This window comes from Heteronotia binoei, unplaced genomic scaffold (genome assembly GCF_032191835.1).
Source record: "Heteronotia binoei isolate CCM8104 ecotype False Entrance Well unplaced genomic scaffold, APGP_CSIRO_Hbin_v1 ptg001531l, whole genome shotgun sequence".
NCBI lineage: Eukaryota > Metazoa > Chordata > Lepidosauria > Squamata > Gekkonidae > Heteronotia > Heteronotia binoei.
In genome coordinates, this window is record NW_026800305.1 from 154,682 (window position 1) to 170,725 (window position 16,044).

At 51.5% G+C, this 16,044-nt stretch overlaps 1 protein-coding gene across 1 annotated transcript in view; it reads right to left on the bottom strand.

The window, feature by feature from the left end:
- The window catches only part of RELT (RELT TNF receptor), a 28,476-nt gene extending 12,816 nt beyond the window's left edge, over positions 1 to 15,660 (bottom strand). The window contains exons 1-2 of the mRNA XM_060263970.1: positions 15,606 to 15,660; positions 12,818 to 13,069 (exon numbers count right to left, since the gene is read on the bottom strand). Coding sequence (XP_060119953.1) covers positions 12,818 to 13,069; positions 15,606 to 15,660 — 307 coding nt within the window. The remainder of the gene's footprint in view (positions 1 to 12,817; positions 13,070 to 15,605) is intronic.
- Between the last annotated feature and the right edge of the window lie 384 nt (positions 15,661 to 16,044).

Below are 16,044 nucleotides of genomic sequence, written 5' to 3' on the forward strand. Positions count from 1 at the left end.
GGCTGATGGGAATTGTCGGTAAAAAAAAACATCTGGAGAGCTACCGTTGGCCACCCCTGTTCTATGGTACTGGCTCCAACAGAAATCCCATAAGGCACAGGATTCCATTCTGGATTTGCTCAGGGCTTTTTTTTGTAGCAGGAACTCCTTTGCATATTAGGCCACACACCCCTAATGTAACCAGTTCTCCTGGAGCTTACAATAGGCCCTGTACTAAGAGCCCTGTAAGCTCCAGGAGGACTGGCTACATAAGATGGGTGTGGCCTAATATGCAAAGGAGTTCCTGCTACAAAAAAAGACCTGCAATTGCTTATGAGAGCCAGTTTGGTGTAGTGGTGAAGTGCGTGGACTCTTATCTGGGAGAAACAGCTTTGATTCCCCACTCCTCCACATGCACCTGCTGATGTGACCTTGGGTCAGCCGTAAGTTGTTTCAAAGCTGTTCCGCTCATCTGCTTGATGTGACCTTAAGTCAGCCACAAGTTCTCGCAGAGCTGGTCGTCTCAAGAGCCATTTCTGTCAGAGCTTTCTCAGCCCCACCTGCTTTACAGGGTGTCTGTTGTGGGGAGAGGAAGGGGAAGAGATTGTAAGCTGCTCTGAGACTCCTTTGGGCAGTAAAGGGCGGGGTATAAACTTCTCCTCCTCCTCTTCCTCATGGGGAGATGTCCTTATTTGTTCAGGTCAGGGATAGAAAGGAGCAAGAGTCCAAGACCACCTTAAAGACTAACAAAATTCATGGCAGAAGAGGAATTTTCGTAAATCACCGTTCACTTCTGCAGAAACAGCTAGAATGTGAGTCCGTCTGTCCTATCTATTAAAAAGCAGAGTGATTTCAGATGCCAAATGATGTCAGCAGGCAAATGACAATAGCAGGTATGACTGGATTAGGTGTGACATGCAGACAGGTAATAGGTGTGCAGAAATCAGCACTCGTCATGAGACAGGAAACCAAGGTCTCGATTCAGTCCAGGTGGATGCACTGTCTTCCGCTTTATTATCAGTTGCAATTCAGTAGTCTCTCTTTCTGAATGGCAACTGATAATGAAGCTCAAACTCTCAGACAGAGAGTTCCATCTGTACCTTGTGGCTAACAGCCACTGATGGACCTCTGCTCCATATGTTGATCCAATCCCCTCTGGAAGCTGGCTATGCTTGTAGCCGCCACCACCTCCTGTGGCAGTGAATTCCACGCGTTAATCACCCTTTGGGTAAAGAAGGACTTCCTTTTATCCGTTCTAACCCAACTGCTCAGCAATTTCATTGAATGTCCACGAGTTCTCGTATTGTGAGAAAGGGAGAAAAGGACTTCTTTCTCTCCCTTCTCTATCCCATGCATTATCTTGTCAACCTCTCTCATGTCACCCCGCAGTCGACGTTTCTCCAAGCTAAAGAGCCCCAAGCATTTTAACCTTTCTTCATAGGGAAAGTGTTCCAACTCTTTAATCATTCTAGTTGCCCTTTCCTGCACTTTTTCCAGTGCTATAATATCTTTTTTGAGATGCGGTGACCAGAATTGAACACAGTACTCCAAATGAGACTGCACCATCGATTTATAAAAAGGTAAGGATAGCACCAGTCGTTTCCGACTCTGGGGTGACGTTGCTTTCACAACGTTTCCACGGCAGACTTTTGACGGGGTGGTTTGCCATCGCCTTCCCCAGTCATCTACGCTTCCCCCCCCCCCCCAGCAAGCTGGGGACTCATTTGACCGACCTCGGAAGTACGGAAGGCTGAGCAAACCTAGAGCCAGCTACCTGCACCAGCTTCCACTGGGATCGAACGTGGGTCGTGAGCAAGCTGGGGACTCATTTGACCGACCTCGGAAGGACGGAAGGCTGAGCAAACCTAGAGCCAGCTACCTGCACCAGCTTCCGCCGGGATCGAACGTGGGTCATGAGCAAGCTGGGGACTCATTTGACCGACCTCGGAAGGATGGAAGGCTGAGTCAACCTAGAGCCAGCTACCTGCACCAGCTTCCACCGGGATTGAACGCGGGTCGTGAGCAAGCTGGGGACTCATTTGACCGACCTCGGAAGGATGGAAGGCTGAGTCAACCTAGAGCCAGCTACCTGCACCAGCTTCCGCCGGGATCGAACGCGGGTCATGAGCAAGCTGGGGACTCATTTGACCCACCTCGGAAGGATGGAAGGCTGAGTCAACCTAGAGCCAGCTACCTGCACCAGCTTCCGCCAGGATCGAACGCGGGTCGTGAGCAGAGGGCTCCGACTGCAATACTGCACCTTTACCACTCTGCACCACGGGGCTCTTTCCATTTATGCAGGGATGAAAAACAACTTCATCTGGAGAGGGTCCATCGCTTGGCCTTCAGCTCTTGGCAGCTGGCTTCAGACCCCGTCCAGGCCCTCATCGCTTCCAGCCCGGATTGCAGCCCCCGGCTCCTATTTTGAGCTCTCCCAGATGTGCGCAGAGGTGGCGGATGTGGCTAGGGGGAGGCGTCCAAAGCACATCCCCTGCGCTTCCAGTCCGATCCGGACAGCTCAGCTCGGGAGAGGGGAAGCAGCTGCGAACCACAGCTGCAATCGCACAGCCTGATAAAAGAGTGGCGTTGGCAAGGACCCACAGCCAGCCGCTATCGCTGGCCGTTCAAGCAGCTCGAACAGTAGTCTAAACTAACGCAGGGGGTGGGGGGAAGAGGCCAAGGTCTTGCAAAGAACTTTCGAACAGGAAGGTGAGGCAAAGATAGGTTCAATATGATAGCAGAGAATAAGGTTCTGTAAAGGCCGTTGCACAAGTAAGGCCAAATGTGCTTAACAGTAAGAGCCGCATAGAAGAAACATCAGACGTTTGAGAGCTGAAAGACATGAATGTCAGATGTTTGAGAGCCGGAAGGAAGGAAAGAAGGGAGGGAGGGAGGAAAAGGAAAGGAAAGAGGAAGGAAGGAAGGAAGGAAGGAAGGAAGGAAGGAAGGAAGGAAGGAAGGAAGGAGGGAGGGAGAGAGAGAGAGAGAAAGGAAAGGAGGGAGGGGAGGGAAGGAGGGAGGGAGAGAGAGAAAAAGGAAAGGAGGGAGGGGAGAGAAGGGAAGGGAAAGAGGGAGGGAGGAAAAGGAAAGGAAGGAAGGAAGGAAGGAAGGAAGGAAGGAAGGAAGGAAGGAAGGAAGGATGAAAGGAAAGAGGGAGGGAGAGAGAAAGGAAAGGAGGGAGGGAAGGGAAGGAGAGAGAGAGAGAGAAAGGAAAGGAGGGAGGGAAGGGAAAGAGGGAGGGAGGAAAAGGAAAGGAAAGAGGAAGGAAGGAAGGAAGGAAGGAAGGAAGGAAGGAAGGAAGGAAGGAAGGAAGGAAGGAAGGAAGGAAGGAAGGAAGGAAAGAGGGAGGGAGAGAGAGAAAGGAAAGGAGGGAGGGGAGGGAAGGGAAGGAGGGAGGGAGAGAGAGAGAGAGAAAGGAAAGGAGGGAGGGGAGGGAAAGAGGGAGGGAGGAAAAGGAAAGGAAAGAGGAAGGATGGATGGATGGATGGAAGGAAGGAAGGAAGGAAGGATGAAAGGAAAGAGGGAGGGAGAGAGAGAGAAAGGAAAGGAGGGAGGGGAGGGAAGGGAAAGAGGGAGGGAGGGAGAAGTGGGAAGAAAACAACTTTAACTTTAAAAGCATTCTCCAAAGCCACAGACTGGGTTGGCTTGGGGAAGTGATTTAAAGAGATAAATACCATAGAATCATAGAGCGGGAATAGACCTCCAGGGTCATATAGTCCCACCCCCTGCACAATGCAGGAAACTCACAAAAAACCTCCCCCTAAAATCACAGGATCCTCATTGCTGTCAGACGGCCATCTAGCCTCTGCTTGAAGACCTCCAAGGAAGGAGAGCCCACCACCTCCTGAAGAAGCCCGTTCCACTGAGGAACCGCTCTAACGGTCAGGAAGGTCTTCCTAATGTGGAGGCGGAAACTCTTTTGATTTAATTTCAACCCCTTGGTTCTGGTCCTACCTTTCGGGACCTGGGTCATCTAGTCCAACCCCTGCCTGCACAATGCAGGAAACTTGCAATTATCTCCCCCTAAATTCACAGGATCATCATTGCTGTCAGATGGCCATTTAGCCTCTGTTGAAAAACCTCCAAGAATGAGAGCCCACCACCTCCTGAGGAATCATAGAATCCTAGAGCTGGAAGGGACCACCAGGGTCATCTAGTCCAACCCGCTGCAAAATGCAGGAAACTCACAACACCTCCCCCTAAATTCACAGGATCCTCATTGCTGTCAGATGGCCATCTAGCCTCCGTCGAAAAACCTCCAAGGAAGGAGAGCCCACCACCTCCCGAGGAAGCCTGTTCCACTGAGGAACCGTTCTAACGGTCAGAACGTTCTTCCTAATGTTGAGGCGGAAACTCTTTTGAATTAAGTTCAAACCACTGGTTCTGGTCCTACCTTTTGGGACCTCCAGAGTCATCTAGTCCAACCCCCTGCACAAGGCGGGAAACTCACAAACACCTCCCCCTAAATTCACAGGATCTTCATTGCTGTCAGACGGCCATCTAGCCTCCGTCGAAAAACCTCCAAGGAAGGAGAGCCCACCACCTCCTGAGGAATCATAGAATCCTAGAGCTGGAAGGGACCTCCAGGGTCATCTAGTCCAACCCCCTGCACAATGCAGGAAACTCACAAACACCTCCCCCTAAATTCACAGGATCCTCATTGCTGTCAGATGGCCATCTAGCCTCCATCGAAAAACCTCCAAGGAAGGAGAGCCCACGACCTCCTGAAGAATCATAGAACTGGAAGGGACCTCCATGACCATCTAGTCCAATCCCCTGCACAATGCAGGAAACTCGCAATTCCCTCCACCTAAATTCACAGGATCCTCATTGCTGTCAGATGGCCATCTAGCCTCCGTCGAAAAACCTCCAAGGAAGGAGAGCCCACCACCTCCCATGGAGGAAGCCTGTTCCACTGAGGAACCGCTTAGAGAAATAATTTCTCGAAGGTGGCTGACAGGGTGGTGTTGGCTTCAAGAGCCACACAGTGTGTGGGAAAGAGCCAAACGTGGCTCCTGAGCCACTGTTTGGCCACCCCTGAATTAGCATGAAAAGGCTTGCCTTAACGGCAACGTATTATCGGCGAGAGATGTTCCAAAAAAAAAAGAAAAAGAGAGTTGGCTTGGAGTAGAACAGTGAGATTCGAGCCCTGTAGCACCCCCGAGGTCATGATGCCTCTATGCTGAATACCTGTATCAGATGACACTGAAGCAGAGCCTCGGTCTGCTGAGGTCAGTATTGTCTACTCATTCTGATAGTGGCCCTCCAAGGTCTCAGGAAGAAAATCTTTCACACCAGTTTAAGAACATCAGAGAAGCCTTGTTAGATCAGGCCAATGGCCCATCCAGTCCAACACTCTGTGTCACATAAGAACATAAGAGAAGCCTTGTTGGATCAGGCCAGTGGCCCATCCAGTCCAACACTCTGTGTCACATAAGAACATAAGAGAAGCCATGTTGGATCAGGCCAGTAGCCCATCCAGTCCAACACTCTGCGTCACATAAGAACATAAGAGGAGCCATGTTGGATCAGGTCAACGGCCCATGCAGTCCAACACTCTGTGTCACATAAGAACATAAGAGAAGCCATGTTGGATCAGGCCAGTGGCCCCTCCAGACCAACACTCTGTGTCACATAAGAACATAAGAGAAGCCATGTTGGATCAGGCCAGTGGCCCATGCAGTCCAACACTCTGGGTCACATAAGAACATAAGAGAAGCCATGTTGGATCAGGCCAGTGGCCCCTCCAGTCCAACACTCTGTGTCACATAAGAACATAAGAGAAGCCATGTTGGATCAGGCCAGTGGCCCCTCCAGTCCAACACTCTGTGTCACATAAGAACATAAGAGGAGCCATGTTGGATCAGGCCAACGGTTCATGCAGTCCAACACTCTGGGTCACACGGTGGCCAGAAAAAAAAGGTGCCATCAGAAGGTCCACCAGTGGTACCAGAACATGAGAAGCCCTCCCACTGTTGCCTCCCCAAGCACCAAGAATACAGAGCATCACTGCCCCAGACATAAGAACCTAAGAGAAGCCTAGTTATATCAGGCCAAGGGCCCCTCCAGTCCAACACTCTGTGTCACAGAGTGGGCAAAAGAAACCAGATGCCATCAGGAGGTCCATCAGTGGGGCCAGGACACTAGAAGCCCTCCCACTGTCATCCCCCCACAAGCACCAAGAATACAAAGCATCACTGCCCCAGACATAAAAACAGAAGAGAAGCCTAGTTAGATCATGCCAAGGGCCCCTCCAGTCCAACACTCTGTGTCACACAGTGGGCAAAAGAAACCAGATGCCATCAGAAGGTCCACCAGTGGGGCCAAGACACTAGAAGCCCTCCCACTGTTACCCGCCCCCCCCCAGCACCAAGAATACAAAGCATCACTGCCCCAGACATAAGAACATAAGAGAAGCCATGTTGGATCAGGGCAGTGGTCCATCCAGTCTAACACTCTGTGTCACATAAGAACATAAGAGAAGCCCTGTTGGATCAGGCCAATGGTCCATCCAGTCTAACACTCTGTGTCACACAGTGGCCAAAAAAACCCAGGTGCCCTCAGGAGGTCCATCAGTGGGGCCAGGACACTAGAAGCCCTCGCACTGTGCCCCACCCCCCAAGCACTAAGAACACAGAGCATTACTGCCCCAGACAGAGAGTTCCAACAATACGTTGTGGCTGATAGCCACTGATGGTCCTCTGCTCCAGATGTTTATCCAATCTCTCTTGAAGCTGTCTATGCTTGCAGCCACCTCCTGTGGCAGTGAATTCCACATGTTAATCACCCTTTGGGTGAAGAAGGACTTCCTTTTATCCGTTCTAACCCAACTGCTCAGCAATTTCATTGAATGTCCACGAGTTCTTGTATTGTGAGAAAGGGGGAAAAGTACTTCTTTCTCTACCTCCTCCATCCCATGCATAACCTTGTAAACCTCTCTCATGTCATCCCGCAGTCGACGTTTCTCCAAGCTAAAGAGCCCAAAGCGTTTTAACCTTTCTTCATAGGGAAAGTGTTCCAACCCTTGAATCATTCTAGTTGCCCTTTTCTGCACTTGGTTTGGTGTTGTGGTTAAGTGCGCAGACTCTTATCTGGGAAAATAGGGTTTGATTCCCCACTCCTCCTCCACATGCACCTGCTGGAGTGACCTTGGGTCTATCGCAAGTTCTACCAGAGCTGTTCTGTTCAACAGCAGTCCTCGGAGAGCTCTCTCATCCCCATCAACCTCACAAGGTATCTGTTGCGCGGAAGGGAAAGGAGATTGTAAACTGCTCTGAGACTCCTTCAGGCAGTGAACAGGCAGCGGGGAGAGGCGGGGAGTATAAATCCAATCTCCTCTTCTTCTCTTCTTCAAAAAGCTGTTAGATCAAGTTTCAAAGTGAAGAAGAGAGCCTGGAGTCTGTTGGTTCAGAGGAGACAGCCCAAAGGAGGAGAGCAAGAGACTGTGGAACAGGAAGGAGGTGGGTGGATCAGAGGTCTGTAGAAGTAACAACACTCAGCTCTCGCTCCTCCGGATCTGGTATCTCCAGTGCCGGGTTGGCCAAACTTTGGCTGGGGAGCCACATGTGGCTCTTTCACACATATTGTGTGGCTCCTGAAACCCCCACCACCCGGTTGGCCGGCTTGGAGAAGGCAAATAAAAAAATAAAAAAATATTATTATTATTTGTCTCTTTGATGATGGTGATATTGGATTTATATCCCACCCTATCCTCTGAATCTCAGAGTCTCAGAGCGGTCACAATCTCCTTTACCTTCCCCCCCGCCCCAACACACCAGACACCCTGTGAGGTTGGTGGCACTAAGAGAGCTCCCCCAGAAGCTGCCCCCCCTTTCAAGGACAGCTCTGCGAGAGCTAAGGCTGACCCAAGGCCATTCCAGCAGCTGTAAGTGGAGGAGTGGTGAATCAAACCCGGTTCTCCCAGATAAGAGAGCTCTGGCTGACCCAAGGCCATTCCAGCAGCTGCAAGTGGAAAACGGGGGAATCAAATCTGGTTCTCCCAGATAAGAGAGCTATGGCTGACCCAAGGCCATTCCAGCAGCTGCAAGTGGAGGAGTGGGAAATCAAACCCAGTTCTTCCAGATAAGAGAGCTATGGCTGACCCAGGGCCATTCCAGCAGCTGCAAGGGGAGGAGTGGGGAATCAAACCCAGTTCTTCCAGATAAGAGTCCGCACACTCAGCCACTACACCAAACTGGCTTTTTAAATTGCTTCTCCAAAAGTGCAGAAAAAGGCAACTAGAATGATTAAAGGTTTGGGACACTTTCCCTATGAAGAAATGTTAAAACGCTTGGGGCTCTTTAGCTTGGAGAAACATCGACTGCGGGGTGACATGATAGAGGTTTACAAGATGATGCATGGGATGGAGAAAGTAGAGAAAGAAGCACTTTTCTCCCTTTCTCACAATACAAGAACTCGTGGGCATTCGATGAAACTGCTGAGTAGTCAGGTTAAAACTGATAAAAGGAAGTACTTCTTCACCCAAAGGGTGATTAACATGTGGAATTCACTGCCACAGGAGGTGGCTGCAAGCATAGCCAGCTTCAAGAGAGATAGGATAAAAATATGGAGCAGAGGTGCATCAGTGGCTATTAGCCACAGTGTGTGTGTGTTTGTGTGTGTGTGTGTGTATGTATATATATACACACACACACACACACATATATGTTTGTGTGTGTGTGTGTATATATATATTATTTATTTATTTATATTTTGACTTATATCCCGCCCTTCCCACCGAAGTGGCTCAGGGCGGCTCACAACACATAAACTTACATAAGTTTATCTTAAAAACATTTACATAGTAAGGATTAAAACAATAAATTAATAAAACATAAGACATATGTGTGTGTGTGTGTGTGTGTGTATATATATATATATATATATATATATATATATATATATATATATATATATATATATATATATATATATATATATATATATATATATATACTGTATATATTTTGGCCAGTGTGTGACACAGAGTGTTGGACTGGATGGTCCATTGGCCTGATTCAACATGGCTTCTCTTATATTCTTATGTGTGACACAGAGTGTTGGACTGGAGGGGCCATTGGCCTGATCCAACATGTCTTCTCTTATGTTCTTATGTGACACAGAGTGTTGGACTGGATGGGCCATTGGCCTGATCCAGCATGGCTTCTCTTATGTTCTTATGTTCTCCAAGCCAAGCCAGCTAGCACCTTGGAAAATGCATTTGAAGTTCAGGTTGCTTTCTTTCCACCTCTCCTTCCTTCCCTCCCCCATCTATTTGCCTTCCTTCCTTCCTCTCTCCCCTCCCACCCTTCCTTTGAGACACCTGACATTCATGTCTTGCAGCTCTCAAGCATGTTTACACTGTGTGTCTCTTATGTTAAGCAAGTCTGACCACCCGTGCTCCAGTGCTTTCAAAACAAGACACGTGCCTTTAAGAGAATGAACCGGCTCAGCTGGGGCAGCCCCTCCAAAGGTCCTGCTAATGAATGAGTATGCAGCTTTCAAACAATGGATGACTGTGCCCGCCCGTCTTTCATGACTCAACTGTGATTAAGCAGCCTTCATTCATACCAGAATGCCTAAGCGCAGGAAAGCTGAGCCCTGGCAGCATGGGGCAGCGGTTCGCGAGCCAGTCTAGGACAGGGAAGCCCCAGGTTCAAACCTCCGCCCAGCCACAATGGTGGGGGACTGTGCAGGGTTGTTGTAAGGATAAAAGTAGGGGGGGGCACTGTGTCCACAAGCCTGAACTCTGGGGGGGAAGGCAGGATAAAAATCATATCAAGGAACGAAAAACGGAAGAAATCAGAATATAAAACCATATAACATACTGAAGAGGAAGAAGAAGGATTTATATCCCACCCTTTGTTTTGAACCTCAGAGTCTCAGGGCGGCTCACAATCTCCTTTACCTTCCTGCCCCACAACAGACACTCTGTGAGATGGGTGGGACTGAGAGCGCTCACAGAGGCTGCCCTTTCAAGGACAAAGACTCAGAGCAGTCTACAATCTCCTTTACCTTCCTCCCCCACAACAGACACCCTGTGAGGTGGGTGGGACTGAGAGCGCTCACAGAGGCTGCCCTTTCAAGGACAAAGACTCAGAGCAGTCTACAATCTCCTTTACCTTCCTCCCCCACAACAGACACCCTGTGAGGTGGGTGGGACTGAGAGCGCTCACAGAGGCTGCCCTTTCAAGGACAGCTCTGCCAGAGCTATGGCTGACCCAAGACCATTCCAGCAGCTGCAAGTGGTGGTGTGGGGAATCAAACCCGGTTCTCCCAGATAAGAAAGCTACGGCTGACCCAAGGCCATTCCAGCAGCTACAAGTGGAGGAGTGGGGAATCAAACCCGGTTCTCCCAGATAAGAGAGCTCTGGCTGACCCAAGGCCATTCCAGCAGCTGCAAGTGGAGGAGTGGGGAAGCAAACCCGGTTCTCCCAGATAAGAGAGCTCCGGCTGACCCAAGACCATTCCAGCAGCTGCAAGTGGAGGAGTGGGGAATCAAACCCGGTTCTCCCAGATAAGAGAGCTCTGGCTGACCCAAGACCATTCCAGCAGCTGCAAGTGGAGGAGTGCGGAATCAAACCCGGTTCTCCCAGATAAGAGAGCTCTGGCTGACCCAAGAGCATTCCAGCAGCTGCAAGTGGAGGAGTGGGGAATCAAACCCGGTTCTCCCAGATAAGAGAGCCATGGCTGACCCAAGACCATTCCAGCAGCTGCAAGTGGAGGAGTGCGGAATCAAACCCGGTTCTCCCAGATAAGAGAGCTCTGGCTGACCCAAGACCATTCCAGCAGCTGCAAGTGGAGGAGTGCGGAATCAAACCCGGTTCTCCCAGATAAGAGAGCTCTGGCTGACCCAAGACCATTCCAGCAGCTGCAAGTGGAGGAGGGGGGAATCAAACCCGGTTCTCCCAGATAAGAGAGCTCTGGCTGACCCAAGACCATTCCAGCAGGTGCAAGTGGAGGAGTGCGGAATCAAACCCGGTTCTCCCAGATAAGAGAGCTCTGGCTGACCCAAGGCCATTCCAGCAGGTGCAAGTGGAGGAGGGGGGAATCAAACCCGGTTCTCCCAGATAAGAGAGCCATGGCTGACCCAAGGCCATTCCAGCAGCTGCAAGTGGAGGAGGGGGGAATCAAACCCGGTTCTCCCAGATAAGAGAGCTCTGGCTGACCCAAGGCCATTCCAGCAGCTGCAAGTGGAGGAGTGCGGAATCAAACCCGGTTCTCCCAGATAAGAGAGCTCTGGCTGACCCAAGGCCATTCCAGCAGCTGCAAGTGGAGGAGGGGGGAATCAAACCCGGTTCTCCCAGATAAGAGAGCTCTGGCTGACCCAAGGCCATTCCAGCAGGTGCAAGTGGAGAAGTGGGGAATCAAACCCGGTTCTCCCAGATAAGAGAGCCATGGCTGACCCAAGGCCATTCCAGCAGCTGCAAGTGGAGGTGTGGGGAATCAACCCCGGTTCTCCCAGATAAGAGAGCCATGGCTGACCCAAGGCCATTCCAGCAGCTGCAAGTGGAGGAGGGGGGAATCAACCCCGGTTCTCCCAGATAAGAGAGCTCTGGCTGACCCAAGGCCATTCCAGCAGGTGCAAGTGGAGAAGTGGGGAATCAAACCCGGTTCTCCCAGATAAGAGAGCCATGGCTGACCCAAGGCCATTCCAGCAGCTGCAAGTGGAGGTGTGGGGAATCAACCCCGGTTCTCCCAGATAAGAGAGCCATGGCTGACCCAAGGCCATTCCAGCAGCTGCAAGTGGAGGAGTGGGGGAATCAAACCCGGTTCTCCCAGATAAGAGAGCTATGGCTGACCCAAGGCCATTCCAGCAGCTGCAAGTGGAGGAGTGGGGAATCAACCCCGGTTCTCCCAGATAAGAGAGCCATGGCTGACCCAAGGCCATTCCAGCAGCTGCAAGTGGAGGAGTGGGGAATCCAACCCGGTTCTCCCAGATAAGAGAGCTCTGGCTGACCCAAGGCCATTCCAGCAGCTGCAAGTGGAGGAGGGGGGAATCAACCCCGGTTCTCCCAGATAAGAGAGCTCTGGCTGACCCAAGGCCATTCCAGCAGGTGCAAGTGGAGGAGTGGGGAATCAAACCCAGTTCTCCCAAATAAGAGTTTGCGCACAACTTCTGTTATGTTATGTCTGGGGCTGTGATGCTCTGCCTTCTTGGTGCTTGGGGGGCCACAGTGGGAAGGCTTCCAGAGTTCTGCTGGTGGACGTTCTGATGGCCCCTGGGTTTTGGACACTGTGCGGACTAGATGGGCAATTGGCCTGATCCAACATGGCTTCTCTTCTGGTCTTCAGATCTGAGCCTAGTAGCATCTTAAATACCAACAAGATTTCCAGGTTATAAACCCTGGAGGGAGCTTTGAGGCTCAAAGGCTTCCACCCTCAAGATCTCGTTCATCGTTAAGGTGCTCCTGGATTCGAATCTTGCTAGTCCTGGCCTTTGTGTCATGCTGCACTCAGACACTGTGATGGTTTGAGCTCAGGCACATCCTGAAGCTAGGGTTGCCAAGTCCCCTGCGTCTCTCAGCGGGGGACTTTCGTGCACGTGCGACTCAATGATGTCACCCGGAAGTGACGCTTGCGGCCTCTCTAGGCATTTTCGGGAAAACTCTATGGTTTTCCCAGACGCTCCAGCCATTTGGGAGGGGAAAGCTCTATGGTACCTATTGTACCATAGAGTTTTCCCTCCCAGATGGCTAGAGCGTCCGGGAAAACCATAAGAGTTTTCCCGGAAACGCCTACAGTGGTCGCCATGCGACGTCGCTGGCGTAATGACGTCACTTCCAGTGTGGGCCAGTGGGTTGGGAACCTGAAACCTGAGAAGAACTCCTTTTCTCACCGTTCCTCTCGGCTTTGCCCCCCTCCTCGTCCTTCTGGGCGGTGCAATGATAGCCCTTCTTCATCAGGAGGTTGCAGAAAAGGATGCCCAAGAGTCCCATGACGCAGAAGACGGGCACAATGGCCAACACGGCGTACTGGGTGGCGTTCTCTTCTGGCTTCCCCTCTCGGGTGCCGTTCAGGGTTGGCTTGTCGTCCCGCCTGTGCGAAGCCTCCGCGTTCCGAGCCAGACGGGTCGGCCACTTCCGGGAGCCTGGAGAGAGGAGAGAAGGGCTTTGAATGCAAATCGGCAAAGAACTCTTTTCTTGGGAGGGACATGAAGGAGGAGGGGACGGGACCAGTGTTCCCTAGAGCAGGGGTCCCCAACCTCCGGTCCGTAGCCTGTTAGCAACCGGGCCGTGAGTTGTATAATTATTTCGTTATATATTACAATGTAATAACAGTAAGAAGAATTGCAGATTTATACCCCGCCTTCTCTCTGAATCAGAGACTCAGAGTGGCTTACAATCTCCTATATCTTCTCCCCCCCACAACAGACACCCTGTGAGGTAGGTGGGGCTGAGAGGGCTCTCACAGGAGCTGCCCTTTCAAGGACAACCTCTGCCAGAGCTCTGGCTGACCCAAGGCCATGCTAGCAGGTGCAAGTGGAGGAGTGGGGAATCAAACCCGGTTCTCCCAGATAAAAGTCCGTGCACTTCACCACTACACCAAACTGGCATCATCAGATATGATGATGATGATGATGATGATGACGATGACATTGGATTTATATCCTGCCCTCCACTCCAAATTTCAGAGTCTCAGAGCGGCTCACAATCTCCTTTACCTCACCCCCCCAACAGACACCCTGTGAGATGGGTGCGGCTGAGAGAGCTCTGACAGAAACTGCCCTTTCAAGGACAGCTCTGCCAGAACTCTGGCTGACCCAAGGCCATTCCAGCAGCTGCAAGTGGAGGAGTGGGGAATCAAACCCGGTTCTCCCAGATAAGAGAGCTCTGGCTGACCCAAGGCCATTCCAGCAGCTGTAAGTGGAGGAGAGGGGAATCCAACCCGGTTCTCCCAGATAAGAGAGCTCTGGCTGACCCAAGGCCATTCCAGCAGCTGTAAGTGGAGGAGAGGGGAATCCAACCCGGTTCTCCCAGATAAGAGAGCTCTGGCTGACCCAAGGCCATTCCAGCAGCTGCAAGTGGAGGAGTGGGGGAATCAAGCCCGGTTCTCCCAGATAAGAGAGCTCTGGCTGACCCAAGGCCATTCCAGCAGCTGCAAGTGGAGGAGTGGGGAATCAAACCCGGTTCTCCCAGATAAGAGAGCTCTGGCTGACCCAAGGCCATCTCAGCAGGTGCAAGTGGAGGAGTGGGAGAATCAAACCCGGTTCTCCCAGATAAGAGAGCTATAGCTGACCCAAGGGCATTCCAGCAGCTGCAAGTGGAGGAGTGGGGAATCAAACCCGGTTCTCCCAGATAAGAGAGCTGTGGCTGACCCAAGGCCATTCCAGCAGCTGCAAGTGGAGGAGTGGGGAATCAAACCCGGTTCTCCCAGATAAGAGAGCTCTGGCTGACCCAAGGCCATCTCAGCAGGTGCAAGTGGAGGAGTGGGAGAATCAAACCCGGTTCTCCCAGATAAGAGAGCTCTGGCTGACCCAAGGCCATCTCAGCAGCTGCAAGTGGAGGAGTGGGGGAATCAAACCCGGTTCTCCCAGATAAGAGAGCTCTGGCTGACCCAAGGCTATTCCAGCAGCTGCAAGTGGAGGAGTGGGGAATCAAACCCGGTTCTCCCAGATAAGAGAGCTCTGGCTGACCCAAGGCCATCTCAGCAGGTGCAAGTGGAGGAGTGGGGGAATCAAACCCGGTTCTCCCAGATAAGAGAGCTTTGGCTGACCCAAGGCCATCTCAGCAGCTGCAAGTGGAGGAGTGGGGGAATCAAACCCGGTTCTCCCAGATAAGAGAGCTCTGGCTGACCCAAGGCCATTCCAGCAGCTGCAAGTGGAGGAGTGGGGAATCAAACCCGGTTCTCCCAGATAAGAGAGCTCTGGCTGACCCAAGACCATTCCAGTAGCTGCAAGTGGAGGAGTGGGGAATCAAACCCGGTTCTCCCAGAGAAGAGAGCTATGGCTGACCCAAGGCCATTCCAGCAGGTGCAAGTGGAGGAGTGGGGAATCACACCCGGTTCTCCCAGATAAGAGAGCTCTGGCTGACCAAGGCCATTCCAGCAGGTTCAAGTGGAGGAGTGGGGAATCAAACCCAGTTCTCCCAGATAAGAGAGCTCTGGCTGACCCAAGGCCATTCCAGCAGGTGCAAGTGGAGGAGTGGGGAATCAAACCCGGTTCTCCCAGATAAGAGAGCTCTGGCTGACCCAAGGCCATCTCAGCAGGTGCAAGTGGAGGAGTGGGGGAATCAAACCCGGTTCTCCCAGAGAAGAGAGCTCTGGCTGACCCAAGGCCATCTCAGCAGGTGCAAGTGGAGGAGTGGGGAATCAAACCCGGTTCTCCCAGATAAGAGAGCTCTGGCTGACCCAAGGCCATTCCAGCAGCTGCAAGTGGAGGAGTGGGGAATGAAACCCGGTTCTCCCAGATAAGAGTTCACACACTTCACCACCACACCAAACTAATAGAAATAAAGTGCACAATTATAGCATCCTGAAACAATCGTCCCCCCTCCCCCCAGTCCATGGGAAAATGTTCTACAAAACGGGTCCCTGGTGCCAAAAAGGTTGGGACCATTGGCCTAGCAGGGGCTGGGGCTGATGGGAGTTTGTAGGCAAAAAACATCTGGAGAGAGAACGTTCCCTACCCCTGGGAGAGTGTCTCTGACAAGGGTTTGTCCCGCCGTGCTTCAAGATGGCCATCTCTCGATTCATCCTCTCCTCCCCTCTCTTCCTTTCTTCTGTGGCTCTCAAACATCTGATGTTTATTCTATGTGTCTCTTACAGTAAGCAAGTTTGGCCACCCTGATTTCGATCCATTCTTGTGAGTCCTCTCCTCCGCTGCCACCGGAACACCTCCCTGCCTCCTCTAAGGGACAGCCCTTTAAATTGCTTCAAGAGAACAATCATGCCCAGAGACTTTTTTTATTGGGATTACAAATGGAGAAGATAGAACTGTAATCTGTTACTTGCTTTCAGCTGCTAGGACATTATATGCGCAGTTATGGAAGCAAAATAAAATACCAGAAAAATGGACTGGCTTGTAAAAGTTATGTCATGGAGTGAAATTGGATAGACTTACAAGAA